General features: G+C 37.7%; 1 protein-coding gene across 1 annotated transcript in view; it reads left to right on the top strand.

The window, feature by feature from the left end:
* Positions 1–5088: 5088 nt before the first annotated feature.
* The window catches only part of LOC139717990 (uncharacterized), a 51529-nt gene continuing 39017 nt past the window's right edge, over positions 5089–17600 (top strand). The window contains exons 1-3 of the mRNA XM_071629479.1: positions 5089–5243; positions 8432–9621; positions 13399–13521. Coding sequence (XP_071485580.1) covers positions 9234–9621; positions 13399–13521 — 511 coding nt within the window. The 5' untranslated portion in view covers positions 5089–5243; positions 8432–9233. The remainder of the gene's footprint in view (positions 5244–8431; positions 9622–13398; positions 13522–17600) is intronic.

The raw sequence follows: 17600 nt of genomic DNA, 5'->3' as shown, positions 1-17600 counted from the left end.
AAATTCTTAAACCCATGAAAACATCTTCACAATTTTATTTACATGTTTTGAATGGGTTAACAATTGTACAGTGCGAATTAAAAAACCTGCAGATATGTTTTTCAGCCGCCCAGTGTGAAAAAAATAATCACATGAAAATATTGATGTTTACAGTATGAGGACGTGATCCAGGATGCATCTTATTATTGTTTGTATTATGTGTCATTGTCAGAGCAAATTGCTCTCTATTTGCAGTTACAGTTTTTCTCTGTTAGCAGATTTTTCCAACATGTCCACATTTAAAGTCGGACGATCCTAACCCCTAATGGTACGTTATTTTGTTAACTCCTGAACGAACGAAGTTTGTGCATGCAATTGCGCAATGCCAGGCTCCAGTGCTATATCCATAAACGTGTGGGACAATGCTGCCACTGAGACACGTGTGTGTGTGTGTGTGTGTGTACGCATCATACACAAACATTGTGACCGCGAGAGCGGTGATTGGAGGAGAGAGGCCAGAAGGCGCGTGGCTCTTTTGGCCTCTCTTCATGCGCATGCGCTGTGAGTGTGCATCCATTCAGAAGTTTGCGTGGCTCGGACAGCCATTTTGGGCCAAAAGAGCCATGCGTCTTCTGGCCTCTCTTCATGCACATGCGCTGTGAGTGTGCGTCCATTCAGAAGTTTGCATGGCTCGGACAGCCATTTTGCGTCAGGTGATTTTGAGCAGAAGTGTGTGTTCGCTGACCCATTGAGCCAGCGCTATTCTTTTCATTCGATGTCACGACATTTGATACAGAATGGGGGGAGGCAGTGTGTTGCATTCGTCTCCATGCCGCACAAACCACTCGCCACGATTTAAAGGCTTTAAGCTTCCCCTTGGTACGACAGTAAAGCTTGTTCTTCTAAAGAATGAGTTTAAAGATACAAGCACCTTAACTGTATCCTTGCTCAGTGCAGGGAGATACTTTTACACTTTGATAATTACTCATGTGTACAAAATTGTGAGGATGTTGGGATATCAAACACAAACCAGCAGGAAAAAACAAACAAACAAGCAACACGCTGATAAGGATTATAAATCATGATATTTGTCAGGCATGGCCATCACAGGTAGCTTGGCAATCTATTAAAGAAGCATATGGGATTGTGTCTAAAGACAAGTTGAACATGCCTAAGTACCAGAAAAACAAATAAAATATTCACAAAGCATTCATTACTCACTGTTAGAACTCCTCTAGAGACATTTGAGCCATTATTTGACAGTCAATATATTTTACAGTCAAATCTGACTTTTATGCTTTAGATGAAGGTTTGTGGATGTTTGAGAGACCCTGAACAGACTCTTTACCTACACAATTGTAGCTCAAAGGTTTGTAGGCTTCCTAATTCTCTCCTTCCCACTATAAGAGCTGGTACGTTGCATGGATGATCTTTACAGTTTTTATTCTCCGTTGTCAGACATCTCACTCTCATCGTCTTGGCTACCAGACATTGCAAACGATAGAATGGCCTTGAATTGTCCAATTACGATGGAAATTTTTTTCTCAGGAGATTACTCCAACCATCACTCCATCTGTTTGCCAGTGAAACTGACTTAAGATGATCGGCTTAAGACTTATTGTCTCCACAGCTGCTCCACAGAGGGGCTGGTCTTACAAAGAAAGACATTTGTTCACTTTGTTAGAATAAGATGCCATTTAAATCTTCATCTGCTGGGTTACAGTATGCCAGTCTAGTATTTTGTGCCAGGCAGAGATACATGTAGTTGTCAAGAGCAGAGGTAGTGAGCCTTCTAGATGTAAGAAACTTGTTTATATTTTGTGATCTATATCCAACCTGCTGTAAAGGTGTCATGCTGCAAATTTGTCATTTTCTGAGGCAAACGTGAGTCTCTTTGACTTAGAATATCTGCGTCTCGTTTCAAAACTCAAGGAACAAAGCTGTGATTCACTTCTGTCCATGGAATGTTCTGTTATAGACTCTTTGAAAAAAAAACCAAACACCTCTTCTTCAGTGATATTGTAGAAGGATATTGATAGTTATCATGCAAAGAACCAGAGGGTAGGCCTACATTATGTGTACTCTAAAGTTTCAGTGGGGAGAGAAAGTTTTGGAAGAAACTGCGTGCACTGAATTATTAAGTATTGATCATATAAATATTCCTTCATTCTAGAATTTCAGCGAAAACCCCAACAAGAACAAATGAAGAAGAGGGAGTTACATGTTGAAACTTACAGTACCCACAATGTATTTTAGGAGTATCCAGTACTGCAATAAGGATGTCTGTGTGGGACTATCTGTTTCAATTGTTCATTTTTTTTTTTTTTTTTAAATATGCAGGTTGTCAGAATATACCCTGACAGGGATACTGGATTCAATATTATTTCTCGGACTCATTTTGCACCGCACATTTATGTTTTGGATCTCCATGTCTCCTTTGGAGCACAGTACAGTGACGGTATCTCTCAATTCTATTGTCAATAGTGATGAACCTGGCTGCTATTATATTCATTGATGTGTAGCAAGTTATTGTGTGTCTAACCTAGACTACATCATGTATAATGTTTATGCTTGTTAGTATGGGATTTTGTGTGTACGTCACCAACTGTTTGAATGGTCCGAGAGAATGAAAAAAAAAAAGTAAGTAAAACGGTGCCGGAGAGATTGAGAGGAAATGCAGAACTGAGTGTTTTCTCACTATGTGTCCCTATTTTTAGTGTGAAGGTAATGTGCTGCTATTTGTCCCCATTTTTAGTGTGAAGGTAATGTGCTGCTATTTGTCCCCCATTTTTAGTGTGAAGGTAATGTGCTGCTATTTGTCCCCATTTTTAGTGTGAAGGTAATGTGCTGCTATTTGCCCTTCTATAGAGAACCTTAGCGAACAGATTACACTTTATGTGCGCATCTCCTTTTTTTCCATTTCTCTTTGTTTTTGTTTTTGTTTTTTGTTTTTTGTTTTTTTTTACTGAATTGTGAATACTTGTTTTGTAAGCATGGTTATATCAATGTTTCATTACCATGATTTCATACGTACTGTTTTCATACATTGTAATTTCATGTACATTGTATATTTCATCGTTTGGAAATTAAGTTGTGCTTCCTTAATTGTTATTGATATGGAATATGAATTAAGGTAGAATCTAAACATTTTAGATTATTAAAGACCCTTGTGGCAAATATATTTTTTATGGAATGAAGAAATTGATTCTGATAAAGAAGATAATACAGCAAAATGATGACGATAGACATTCGATATTCATATAGAAAGTTGAGATGTCAGCATTCTGTAATGACATCAAATACAAATTTGTTATATTCATGTGGACTCTTACAGTTTGTATCACTGAATATTTCATAAGAGTTATCACCAATGGCAAAAAGTAACAAACCTACAATGATCTGAGAAAGTAATACACCACAAAGAAAAGATGGCAACACATTTTGAGGGCCTCAAGAAAGTTGCTTATGACAGTTTACTTGTAATGTGTGATCATTCAGTCTTGTTTGTAAAACCTTGTTAAATATGACAATATACCCACATGTCAAATCAAGTCTGGCATTGGGATGCCTTTATATTTACAGCTGTAGTATGTGTAAAATCATAAATATTCGCGGCACAAAACTTTTGCGAATTGAAGCCAATAGTCTTTTATTGTGGCATGAAATTTTTTGAATTACCACTGGCATTCAATGCTGATTGTGTTAGAAAACCTCTCGTGTTCATTTCACTTTCGCAAAGTGCAGGAAAGTTTCATGCATACTTGTAAATTTCTAGTTTTACAGTACTTCTGTAATACAGTCAGTGTGAATGTGAATGTTTGTGTGTTTGTATACATGTGTGAAGAGATTGTATTGTATTGCCTTCCAAGACAAAAAGTGAAATTGTATTCGTCATGACGACAAAGTGGAGTTGAGCATTGGACTGGGAATCTCATCATGACAAAGATTCAGCAAAGTCATTTGTTTCCTTTCTGCAGTTTCATCGTATTGTGATGACGAAAACTGATACTTCTTTAATACCATCCTGGTAACATTTGATACAACAGGCATCAGACTTTAATAGTTTACAATGATTGTATAATGTAGAGCTCTATTGTGTCCTATTTGTAAGGCTGAAAATTAATTCTTGTGTAGTTAACTTCAAATGTGCCTGTTAAATTGCAACAAGTCTGTCACAAATAGTGTTCAGTGTTCCATAATGCATTTTATGTGCTATATAACTAGTGTAATGCATGCTGAAACTCCTTTGATAATTGAACCGATATCTGAAACCTCATACAGGTCAAAGTCCAGAAATTGTGCAGAGCTAAGCACTTGATTTACAGCTTTCATGTGACTAGGATCCTGATAGAAAAGTATTATATCCAGAATTTTTAAATCAAACTGGTGATTTTTAAGATGTTTGGGCCAAAATGTATGATGCATTCTGGGAATGAGAGGGAATTTCCCTCTCAAAGAAAGTCTGCTGGGAAAGTTTTCACTAGCCCTCTTTCCTTCTCTCCCTTTCTTCCTCTCTTTCTCTCTCTCTCTCTCTCCATCTATCTATCTCTGTCTGTCTATGTCTCTAACTTCAAACCATCATTCTACTTTTTTATTCACCAGTTTAGCGATTCATATTTCTCAACTTCATCATGTTTGAACAGATATTTTGGATTATTTAAAAACTGGGTCAGGAAAAAAGATTTTTGCTGGCCTATGTTGACTAACTGCTCGTCATCATATGACAGTCACTGACAATACCAGTGAGGTGTGTTTTGTGATGGTTTTTTCTTTGCTCTTCAACCACTGTGTAAAGGTAGACGTGGTGAAACTGAGTTCTTTTACTAGGTACCCTGTTGAGTTTCTGTTCATTTTCACAGTCTAACAGACTCCCCCGAGTATCAGGAGTAGATTGAAAGTCCTGCAGAAAGGTTTCATTTTATATTGATGCATGTTTTGTTTTTTTGTTTTTTGACATTTTGCCAACATCTGTGTTTATCAGCCTTCCACTGACTTGAGCCCTCTTCCTCTTGCCAATCACTCCGGTGGGATTTCCAGTCCGTATCCTTTGTTCTATGCTGTACGCTTTTGCAAGCAATATAACCCTGATGAACGTAGTATGGTGTGACCAGAGAATCTCTGGTTGCTCATCAGATACAGTAAGTGGTCACTAGCTCACTCCCCTCTGTCTTTGGGAAAGGACTCTGCCTTCCTTTTGTGTGCTTGTACCCATTGGGCTCACCGGAGGTCAGAGGTCATGCATGTCTTTTAGCTAGCCGTATCAGGTAATTTACAAGTTCATTGGAGGTTGCGAATCAGCTTCAAAATTTGATTTGCTGAATTCCAAGCATATCTATTTAGTCTCCATGTGCTTCAGATAGTAGTGTAAGAACACATCCATATCGTACAGTTCTTTGATTGCTCTATGGTATGTTTTGTGTTGTCCTTTGAACATCATTTGGAGTATCAAAGTGTGATGTCATAACCATTTGTCGTCATGGAAACTGGTTTTATACAACATACCTCACCTGGCCCGAATATCTATGAGCACTGTTGTTGCTAACGATGCTTGCAAATGGTTCCAACCCAAGCAGTATAACAAAAGACTGTGACATCATCACTTTGGTCCTCTAAACATCGTTATAAAGCGCTGTTCTGACGGTGGTGTTGTCACATACAGGGGTCGACATTAGTGATAGCCTGGTTGCCCAGAGCCACTAAATATTGGTGTTGGGCCACCAGATTTATCTTGTGGTGGCCCAATTCAGCACCTACATGTAATATTCAAAATGGATTGCTACTTTTGCTTTTATTTCGGGCAACTGCATATCTTTTTCAGGCAACCGGAATTTCAGATTTAAAGATTTTAGTGGCCTGAACAGACAAGAAAGTTACTGTCAAGCCCTGTCACATAGTATAAAAAGTCATGCGCTACACCAAGTACAGTTTCAATGTGATTCTGCAGCAATATATAGTCAAAGTTAAGGCTTGCAATCAAGAGTGTGCTGTGCACACATTAGTGGGGTCTGTGTGTTTTCCAAAGTGAAAACTGATGAAAAAGCTTTTGAAGAGCTTTCTTTTCATTCAGCTTTCTAAACCCAGGATTGCCTGCTTTCAAACCCTTAGTATTCTATGCTTTAAAGCATAATTTGTGTTTTTGTTTTGTTTTTATCTAAGTGACACTTTAGATAAAAAGTGTACTACACTTTTAGATAAATTAACACTGTTGCAACATGTCTATTTGCTGGAACCAAGAAAACAGGATGATGTCATTTTATTTTTCAGGTTACAAAGAACGCTTGTTATTGCCCATTTCCAAAGCTGTTCATACATAGTAAAGCAGAATAGGGTAGGTAGTCATTATTCAGCATAGAGCAATTTGCCTGTACCAGCAACTTTAGTTACATTAATTGTAGGCAGAGTGTAACTTCCTCATGCAAACTAAGGTTAGGAAGAGTGGAACACCATGATCATAAACGATATTCTAATTTTGTATAGAAACCCACCCTGTACATGAATGATGGAACAGACAACATGTTTCATTGCAGTTCTGTGGGTGGCCTTATTGATGAATTCAAACTCTGTCATCATTTTTCTTCAGATTTACAGTGTAGATGTACGATGTATTGTGATCAGACTTGGCAGTAATCATAGTTGCGGGTAAAGGAATATGGAGTTATTCATATTATAGAACAGGTAGTCCCTATTAGGGTTGTAAATGATTGCATATCATTATAGGCATTTTGGCCATTTTCCAGTACTTGTCGCTTGTACATATTAGCCAGTATTTGACACCATAGCTGCACCTCTGGGAGGGGATCTACTCATAGGGACGTGTGACTGCATTTGGAAATACCCTGTCCAGCCCTGGCTGTCTGATTGTGTCTCTTGCATAATTTGCTGAGTGCCGTACCAGGCTTGGCAGTAGGCCCTATTCATCAAAGAAGAAGTACCGGGTAATAATAATACATTGTGAGGGAGTACAGCCGCCTGGGGGATCCACGTGTGGGAATGTAGGGAGCTTCTGCCTTTACCATCAAAAGATGGTGCAATCAGCCATGTGCATTTTTAGTGAAATTTTTATCATTACTATTTATATCATTTTTTGGTGCACTTAAAACAGTAGTTCCTGTCATAAAAGGGATTAAACTTACGTGAGTAAAAATTGCTCATGGGTGTTTTAAAGGGAAGGAATGATCTATACCTAGAGTTGTTGACACATAACGGCCAGGATCTGATCAAATATTGGGATCCATCTTTAGGGGATTTTTGTTCTTCGTCCTCTCAAGCAGGAGATCAGTGTGAGAGAGTGAGAAAGGGGATGATAAATGCTGATAAGTGTGGCTCATTTTGTCATCTTACCCATGTTTTAAATGCATTTCAATACCCACTATCAAAATGTATTTGCAAAAGCCTTTCGGATTGTGTTTCTTGAGTTATTGCCTTAAAATCATAAGAATGTCTATCAGGAGTCAGGAGGGAGGCCTTGTTACTGCGCAGCTCCATTTCGCAGTTTAACCCGAAAAGTAGAGATGTGTACCAGATTGGCAGTGGTCAACTCTGAGTTGTAAATGCATTTCAAAACAACTTTGCATTTATCATCTCCACAGAAACATGTTTCTGGCTCAAACACATTTGCGATCGCCCTTTTTTCGGCTTTTCAGAAAGGCATGTCTGACCCCATAATCAAAACAGCTTTGCATTTATCAACTGCCTAAATCTCCTAAAAAGTGTCTAGGAAGCCGTAATTTTACGCCAGGAGTGAGTTACATGTGTGTACTTACACACCCTGTATGTGGCTATACGTACACTTTTGTAAAGCGCTGTACTTCGCCAAGTTTCCCCGATTCTGCAGGAGACGTCCTGAAAAAAGACATAAGATCTCTCCCCCTCCCCCCCCCCCCTTTTCTGGACAAAGGAATGTGGTAGCCTTCCAGGGGAGGGGGTGTTTCATGAAGAATTTAAGTCAAACTTAAAAGTAAAGAGTAACCCCAAATTATGGTGTATGCTGTTGGTTTCACTTTTCAGTGTTATCTAATGTTTTCAGAATCCACTTCAAATTGTTATCAAAATTTACAGAAGAAAATCCTTTGTCCCATATTCTATTTTGTTATTAGTGCCTGTAAGAAAATAATCTCCAAAATGTTCTTTGTTATATGAAAGGCAGAATATCATTGAAGTCACACACAGCACATCATAATCTTAAGTTGATCTTAAAATTTAAGGTCGACTTACAATTCTTCTTGAAATTCCGCCCAGATTTGTGAATTAGTTTGCCCAATGAGATGCATGTAACAAACCTGTATCTCCCTGAAAGCCCTTGGGAATCTCTAGGATTATGATGCGCGAATGTTGGCTGCCTTAAATTTATTGCTATAAAACATCTCTTGTAGTAGTTTCTCATTATACACTGTCATGTTTATAATGCAGGAATATTACACAAAGCTTCATTACTTTTTGTCTCACTTTACAGACTGACCGGTGTGGACAGCCAAGCATCATTGAGTGAAGTATTATCGTGTGGAGATCGTCACATCATGGCAGTTTTACAAGGCTTAGAGTAGCACGTCCCCAAAGGCTGAAATCATTGTTAGGACACTCTTAGTGGTGGTACTGTATCTTGGTGGAGTCCTGTAAAAACAAGGAACATTCCTACATTTCTTCATCCCTGACTCACCACTAAATGCTGAACTAAAATCTTGCCTCCTGCAAACTGAGCACAGTTTCTATACTTTCATATTTGTAGCAAAACAAAAGCGAAAATGTGCAGTTTTTAATCGTTGATTTCTTTTTTCCCCTCATCGAGTTGCTGATGATACAGATTTATGAATCACAAATGGCCAAGGAAGAACTTAGTGGGGCTACCTCTGTGAACATATTTTATTTATCTGGACTAGAGCATCTACTCTGTGCACAATATCCTATACTAAAGGGATGTTCATGATTGAAAGGCAGCTTGAAAGTGGCATAAAAAGGGGAGAAAGGTTAATGTATCAAATAGTATTTGTTTGCTCATCTGCCATGTGCCTGGACTTTGCACAAGGCATTCTCTAAATTGTGCAATCTGCACGCTGAGGGGGAGAGAATTCGGTGTTTGCGTGGTAATCAGGCTGCTCAGGAACACCCCCGAGTCAGTTTCCTGGTTGTGGTTCAACCAAGAAGCAGCTTAAAGTCAACCTGCATGCTGGTGGGATGAAGCCCTGATTGGATACATCTGAGGCTCACTTCAGCCGTGTCTATTGCTGTGGCAGGAGAGGGACAAGGAGTTGGGCAAAATGTTTCGATGGCGCCGAAAGCGAGGCGCCAAGAGCCAGGCGGGCTTCAAGCCAGACCTGACTGAGGGCGCACTTCCACGGTCGATGTCTGTCGAATCCATGAGATCAACAATGAGCGATGGCTGTTTCGTCCAGGACCATGGGGAATCCAAAGACTACAGGATTGCGAACATTTTCTGGAGGGCCAAACTATCATGTCATTCTTTCTATGTGGGTGACCCCCTAGTGACCTTTGGTGACCTTTGGCCCAGCGATGGTCACCTGCAGGATCTGATATCGTGCTTTAAGGGCCCCGAGCTTCAGAACGCAGTGGTGACCTGCTGTCAGCTAGTCCTGCGATGTGGACCAACCAGGGTTCTACAGGAACTGCTGGACCAAACCATTGTCAGTAAGTCCTTGACATGGAGACAGTCTTTAGAGTGGCCTAGATAAACAAGCAGAGCAAACTTATGTACCAAAAATAACAGCTACACCGTACGTTGTACAACACTGAGGTAGAAACAGGGGAAACTTGTCATTTGAAAGCTGTTTCAACCTGTGACCAGTCTGTGTAATAAACACATTATAACAGGTCTCATGTTGACAATGATCCACAGGACCTTCAGCTTTAACACAGTTCTTCCCTCATCACAGCTATTGTATAGTTAGTATTTTGAATAGCGATTTGAGTCTTTGGTAACATTTCATATTTCTCAAAATCTTTCAAACTATAAACGAATTAATTTGTCACTAAATTTGTGATACTTTTTTTTCAACAAAGCATTAAAGTAGACATAAAATTCTATCCCCATGCCATCCGTTGCTTAACAGTAAAGTTGAAATAAATCCATGTATCAAACAGCTTCCTTCAAGTAATTACAGGCAGTTTCTTCAAGTAATTTTAGGAAAGTTTTATACGCAGCTTGCAGTTGAGCCTGGATGAAAAAACAAACAAACAAACATATAATGCCAGCCTAATCTCTTTAAGAAGTAGTATCTATGATAGTGAATGTTTTCTCCAGGTATTTTGGGGGTTTTACACAGTACTCCTTGTAATAGTTTTATCACTGTGATATAAAATCATCTTACTTGATACATTGTATATCAGTAGGGATGCCAGAGTTGTCGATAAAAAAGAAAGCCTGACATTTTAATTCCTGGACAAAATTATGCTGATGTGATGAGATTCACCCGATGAGATTTTATTTCTCAACTTATGAAATACATTTTAATGTCAAATGTTGAGTTTGATTTTTTTTTTTAACATTATGAGGGTATCCCAATGTAACAGGGTTTTGATGAATAGTCTGTCCTGTTTGGCTGTGAAACCACACTCTTCCTTTTCCCCTTGAATACCTTGGAGGTGGTTTGACCAGCGATCTTTAATATTTGACAACGTATTGGAAGTTTATGCAACCTCATGAGACAAAATATACCTAATGATTCACTTTCAGCTACAGTGCACTAATTCAGTAAGAAGTTTGTATTGAAAGGGGCTTGTACATACAATCCAACATTTGAAACTAGCAGTCCAAAAAGGCCATGAAATATTTTCCTTCAGAATAATTTTATGTAGTGCATTACTTGTGACTCTATAGACCAGTATTTAAAAACTGATTCAGCTGAAAGCTCTCCTTTCTCCAGAAACGGGGTTAATAGTGCCTGTAGTGTCGGGTCAGAGAATATATTATGTGTAATCTTACTTTCCTCAGTGCAAAGTCCATTGTATCGTGCATGCAGTTCATGAGAGTATGAAAGGCAATATAATTCAATATAGGACCCAATGTGTCAACTCCAGTTCTGCTACTGGCCATTGTGTGAGTGAGATTTTTTCTTTTTTCTTTAAACAGTGTATCCAAAGAAAAAAAAACACACAAAAAAACTCATAAAAACTAGCTTTGTTTACAAGCCTCCCTGCTCTTCCTTAATTTCTATAGAAAGGTGGCAGAGTGGTAGTTTCGATATAATCTGTGATCATAATGGATGCTGGGTCTGTTCAGTCGTTAGAAGTAAAGCTCATCCAAATTTCTATTTTAGTATTCAGTTGTTTTATGTCTTCACCATGCCATTCAAAAGATCATTTAATTCATTGCATGTTTTATTTTGGAACTCACTGGAGGTACATGTAATCTGTGGTTTTTGTGTTGGAAATGTTATCTTGTCAATACTATGGTGTGGTTTCAGCTACCACTAGGTGTTTTTGTAATCATCAAACCTGTTTTAGTTTCAGGTCCTAATGACAACTACCTGTGGATAAAATACATAAACCAGCCTTAGGAGTGATCAAGTGGCTCTATGCCAAGTGAATGGGAAGTAAAGATACAGATACTGACCCAGCGAATATTATCATGCTACCTAAAATCCACCTGCTTAGATTATAAATGGAAAAAACAAATTTTTAATGAAAATTTATTGGTCAAGAACTTTCCTCTATCATCTCAACATGACTTGATCCATTAGAAGCCTCAGAAATCAATTTTTTGAAAAGATCCCGCTTACTCCAGTGTGAATGTTCAGAATCACTTATGTACAGTGTATCTGAATAATTACTAAACTATCCCCTTTTATTCATTAAGCATTATTCAGATTGTGCTCAATGACATTCAAAATATGTGGCTCACCTTCCCCTTTGCTTCTTTAGCTGAATTTTCATTAATTTCTGACAGTGAAATTAGCAGGTACAGTGGACTCCTGTTATAACAAAGTCCTCAAGACCGGCAGTTTTCTTTCGTTATATCGAAATTTCATTATAACCAAACAAATAAACAAGGAAAAAACAGAGAGCGAATGATTTTGCGGCCTGAACTTTTACCATGTTCATTATAAATGGAGTGCACTGTATTCTTTTTCTTCTTGACCAAGTTTCCAAAAGCTGTAAAGTATTTTGCTCTGACCATGTCCATTGTAAGAAGATTTTTGACCCAACCAGTGGCTCACATTATTTTACACATTAGTGTAGATGTATTTGCTACATGTAAATGTATATCTTGAGAGAGGGTACAGAGATTGTAGTGACTGGAACAATCACTCTTCACTTCTGTGGGAAAGGTTTATCCATAGGTACATTTCATTTGATGTACATTTAATATGACTGAGAGATTTGTCTTTTTCAGACTTTCAATTCTGCTGTGCTATTTTGCATGACACGGCAGTAGTTGACATCCTGTTACTTTTCAAGTACTGGTATTATATAAACTACCTGATATGTAATTTTATGTGTAAAGTACTTGTGACTTTAGAGGGAAAATACCAAACGTTCTCTTTCACCTTCATTGCTGACATCATCCCTTCTTTTAAATTTGCCAGAATAACAAATTATTAATGATAGGTGAGTGTATGGTTTGTTTTGTATAAATATTTGAGAAAATTGCTTAGGGACAGGAACTGTAATTTTGCAGTGTCATAAATTTTTATTGTAAAAAAAAAGAAGAAGCAAAAACACACAAACAAACAAACAAACAGAAATATAGTGATGCAGAACCACATCCTTTCTTTTCTATGTTTGTTGTTGTTGTATGTATATTCACTATCAATAAGAAAGTATATTATTTGGGAAACCTCCCATCAGAAAACAGTAAAGCTGAGTATGCACAGGGTCCTTATATCACCATGATGTGTCTTTAGTTTAGGAATATGTATGTGCAAAGACCCAGGACAGCTTAAGTAATCTTTCTTTCTTTCTTTCTTTTTTCTTATGACTTCAAAGGGAAAATAGCAAACTTTCTCTTTGACCTTCATTGCTGACATCATCTCTTCTTTAAACTTGCCAGAATCACTTTAGAACAGATTACCAATAATAGTTGAGAGAGAGAAATTTACTTTGAATGATTCTGTAAAGCAAGAAATATTTGTGGCATAAGATTTTCTTTACTTCGAGCCGATGGCCTTTTGTACATCATGAAATTGTGCACATTGCCAATGGGATTCAATGCATGTAGTACAGTTGTATAATCAAGAACTTTTGTTTGCATATTAATTTTGCAAATCTTGGCTGTTTTGAAATTTGTGAATTTAAAATGCTTGCGATAATTTCTAGTTTGGAAGGCAAATACTGACAATTTACCTCTTCTATTGGACTTGACAACCGCTTCTGAATATGCAATATGATGCATGTCATACTTTGCCGGCAGATCTCTTTGCTTCAGCCAAGCCATTGACTTTGCAATCCTTTCCTATTTCATAACAGATATTGACCAACGCCTGGAAGCAGGAATGGGGCTATTGCACTACGCTTGCCTTGCTTGTAACGGAGAAGCCGTCTCTTTCCTCTGTTCCAGGGGTGCCAGCATCAAGCAGCAGGACAAGTTTGGTGAGTGGAGCTATTCCCATGCTCAATAGACTGAGAAGAGTTGTAAAGTTAAAAGATGAGTGTGTCTTAACCCTGTCTGTGTCAGGGACTTTGGACAGTGTGTACAAGGCTGTAGGGTTTTCCCTGCCAATCGGCTCTCAAAGCATACATAGGATGGGGAGAAGACTCAATGACATTTTTGCTGAGTTCTCAAATGGAGAAATTGATCTCAGTATCGCCAATACCTAAGTGCAGCTCAGGGAGCATCATTTTAGATGCATTATGGGATAGCTCAGGGGACAAACTTGCAACCGGTTTTGGCTGCATTATATATACATTCAGGTCACGTTCCATCTAAAACCAGGGTGTTTTTTTTTTTTTTTTTTTCAAAAGATTTCTTCCCTTTCCATCATGTGATCAGCAAATTGAAGCCTCACAGTAGCCAACCATGACTCTAGCAACTGCAGATTAGTAAACATTAGAAGTTTTTTAAAAACTTTTGTTGAACTTGATTCCAACAGAAGAAAATAGCAGCAACCAAAGAAAAGTAGATTGCATTAAATGAATCCATGCGTAGAAGCTTTGTGCACATTGGCAATACCAAGAAAAAGAAGAAGAAGCAAAAAAAAGAGCCCTGTTCTTCCTTTTTTCCAAAAAGATAGAACGCTAAACATATTTCATTTTTTATTTGCGTAGGAGCCATGACTACCAAGTATATGTCCCTGCGCAAGATGTGCCCTCTACCATACAGTGTAGTTTTTGTACTGTGTACAGGACATTTCATACAGTTTATAATGAAGCATTGTGTTTGTATCAAAATACACCATGTTTGACATTGTTGCCATTTTCTCCCTTTTTCAAATTTAATTGGAAACATGAGAGGGTTTTAGATAAAAATAAATTCAAATATATCACTTACTGAAAATTGTAATGGCTGTGTAGGTAGATTTAAAGAATGAAGTGTCATGTAAGTGAAATGTGTGATGATCACTTGAAGAGGGTTTGTCAAGATTTGTAAGGTTTTAACCCATTGAGGATGAGCGGAGTTTGCTACTGCATGCATTACCCGCAGACACCTGCCAGAGTATACTCGGGACCTAGCCTCAGACGGGTTAAACTTTGTTTGCACATCATATTTGCATGCATCATTATCTGTGTGTTTTGTAAAGCACTTTGAACAGTAATTAAGTTTTTATGATTGAAATGTCCACCCGACATGTTTTTCTTAACCTTTTTAACTTAATGATTATACACATAAACAACATTTCACAACCCTGTAATGAGAAGTCCTTGATTCTTTCTTCTTGCCTGAATTTTGACAAAGATTACAAGAGGAAAGAGGACCAAAGGTACAAAGGTCTCCTTACTAGTTTCTGTCTTTCATCATGTCTGTAGCAGATAAGTGCCCTTGGCCCATTAGTGCTACTTACAAAACATCATTAGATAAACACAACCTTTTTGTATTCCTTTCAGTGATAAATGATTGGACTTGGTACAGAGTCCCCTTCAGAAGCCTGTTCTGCCTCCTTTAATACATTACAATGTACATTCTTCGATTTTCCCCGTATTTTACCACATCTTCTCAAATATCTTTCTTTTCATGATTTCAAAAATTATCTACTCCCTTGATTAAGAAGGTTTATATGAATTGTTTAAAAAGAATACATTTATATTATATATAAGTATGTTTATACATACTGTAGATTATTGGATTAATACAACTGTTCTTTACATATTTTTGTTGCAGTGGAACATTCAAAGCACTCTGAGATCTTTATCATATTGCTCATGACACCAGAAACTAATTTCTAACCAGCAAACTTGTGTATGATTATATAGGCATCTCCTGTGGTCTACAAATGTAAACAGTGTTTGTGATACAGTATCATAAGTCCTTTGTATGTTTTATTTTTGTGATGTTTACTCAGAGAGATAACTCACTTTGACTTGCAATTAAGCAATGTTTATAAACAAGACAGGATAATCACTGCCTGTAGAGTGTTGCGATTGTTTAAAATGTCAAAGTCTTGATTTAAAGAACATCGTCCCACTTCTAGGGCACATATACTCCAGGTACAGCCTCTTGTACATACTCCATGCCTGGCTAAACACCTATTGTAACCCTGTCACCCAGCCATTAAAGAATAATAATTTTGTTAAACAGCAAGGTGGGGCACAATAGAGGAAGTAACATGCAGGCCCATTAGTGACTGTGTGTGTAATTTGTATATCAAACCTACCATTTAGTGGACAATTTGAAATTGTGAAGACTATTATCCATCAAGGGTTAGGTGCATTTCCAAGATTTGGTATTGAATATGCAGGGTATCTCCATAACATGATAAACTTTTGTGATTAGAAATTGTTTTCTCCTAGTTGCTATCAAAATACATGTATGTAGATTCAAATGGAAAATCTTTCACAACACACATGCACACAAAGATATTCAAGTAAACTCATAAGATTAGTGGAGTTTAACTGTCAGTTAAGATATGCCTGAAGATATACACTGTATCCCTTTGTTGTTGATTATTTTTAAATGAAGAAACTGCTCAGCATTTTTCTTTAAACCAAAACATTGAAGTATTTATTAATTGCCTGTAGCCATAAAAGTGCACATAGCTACTTCATTTGTTACTTATTAAAGACATCAAACATTTTTGCGTGTTTGTATTCCGCTTTTGCAATCTTTGATTTAGGCAACATGCCAGCTGTTTTCGTAATTTTATGTAAAAGCAAAGTTAGCCATCTAGAACACAGCTTCTCTTTTTCACAGTGTAAACAAAGTTGTATTGTTTGCAGGTTTAATATTTCATCTGAATTTCATAGTTTCTCCTGAGATATTTAATCTTTTCCTAGAAGCACCATAAATGATTGTCATTAATGATTTGTTAGAATAAGAAGCTTCATGTTTTATGTGGTATTGTTCCATATTATGTACATTGATATACTTGTAACTATCTCTTGATTAGAAGCAAAGGTTGTAAATCTCGCAGATTATATACACGCAGTGGAGGCGTGAAAAAATAGCTTAATATCTTTTGATTTCTTGGAATTGGCACTTTAGGTGTGTCTTCATCAGCCCAAAGTTCAAACTAGCAGGATATTTTGCGGTCTGGGAAAATAGCCCAAAATTGTGAATGTGCATCTTCATCAGCTCTAAACAGCCCGCTTGGGGAAATTAGCCCGAAATTTGACGTACGCACACTTTGCATCACTCTTTAGTTCGAAAATGGATTTCCCTGTGCAAATATCCCGTTTCACTGTACATGTACACACAACAGACTGGTAAGGACACGAGTTGAGTGCAGTATATAGGGTATCAAAAGTAACAAGCTCGATCGACTCAAGTTCGTAGCGTCGATCTCGATCATGTGCACAATACATGTAATGAGCTTTCAGGTCTATTTTCTACCATTCTGTTGGCACATTAGTGTGCAAATCCTATCAACATTGACAGTTAACGGGACACCATATCTGTGATTAGTATACGGGGGCTTCGCTGGGAAGCAAAATGAAGGGAACAGTTTGTAACATCTGTTGTTTATAGCTGCACAAGCCAGTACTTCCCCGGAATGTATGGTGCAGTGGGATTGAGAAATTTTTGGGTTGATGGAGACGCACACGAATTAGCACGCTAGTTCACGAATTAGCGCGCTAGTTCACGAATTAGTGCGCTATTTTCCAAACTAACCCAAGATTTCGGGGGAAATTTTCAAGATCAAATAGAGTGCTATTTGCGTCCTGCTACACAAATAGTGCGCTATTTTGACATAGGGCTAGTTTCATAACCACAAAATAGTACGCTATTTTGAAACTTGAGACTGATGAAGACACGCCTAATGTTCTCTGTAGAACTTCAACCAAATAAAGATAGGAATCAAGAGAGTTGCTGGAGTACAAAGACATTGCAGGTTTCTGTTGTTTGTAGCAAAGTGTTCCATAATGTGGTTATGATGGTACATGTATTACTGAGGCAGCTCACTTAAATCACAAAGTCACATGCTCTTTCCTTACCTCATTGTCAGATTTTTGGAATGGATTTTATAGATAGCTTGTGTCTTTTAGAATTATCTATTTGGAAAATTCACTTTTATCTT

This window comes from Diadema antillarum, unplaced genomic scaffold, assembly GCF_040938485.1.
Source record: "Diadema antillarum isolate AM-2024a unplaced genomic scaffold, OU_Dant_1.0 scf00000086, whole genome shotgun sequence".
NCBI lineage: Eukaryota > Metazoa > Echinodermata > Echinoidea > Diadematoida > Diadematidae > Diadema > Diadema antillarum.
This window is presented reverse-complemented; position numbering and strand designations above follow the sequence as displayed.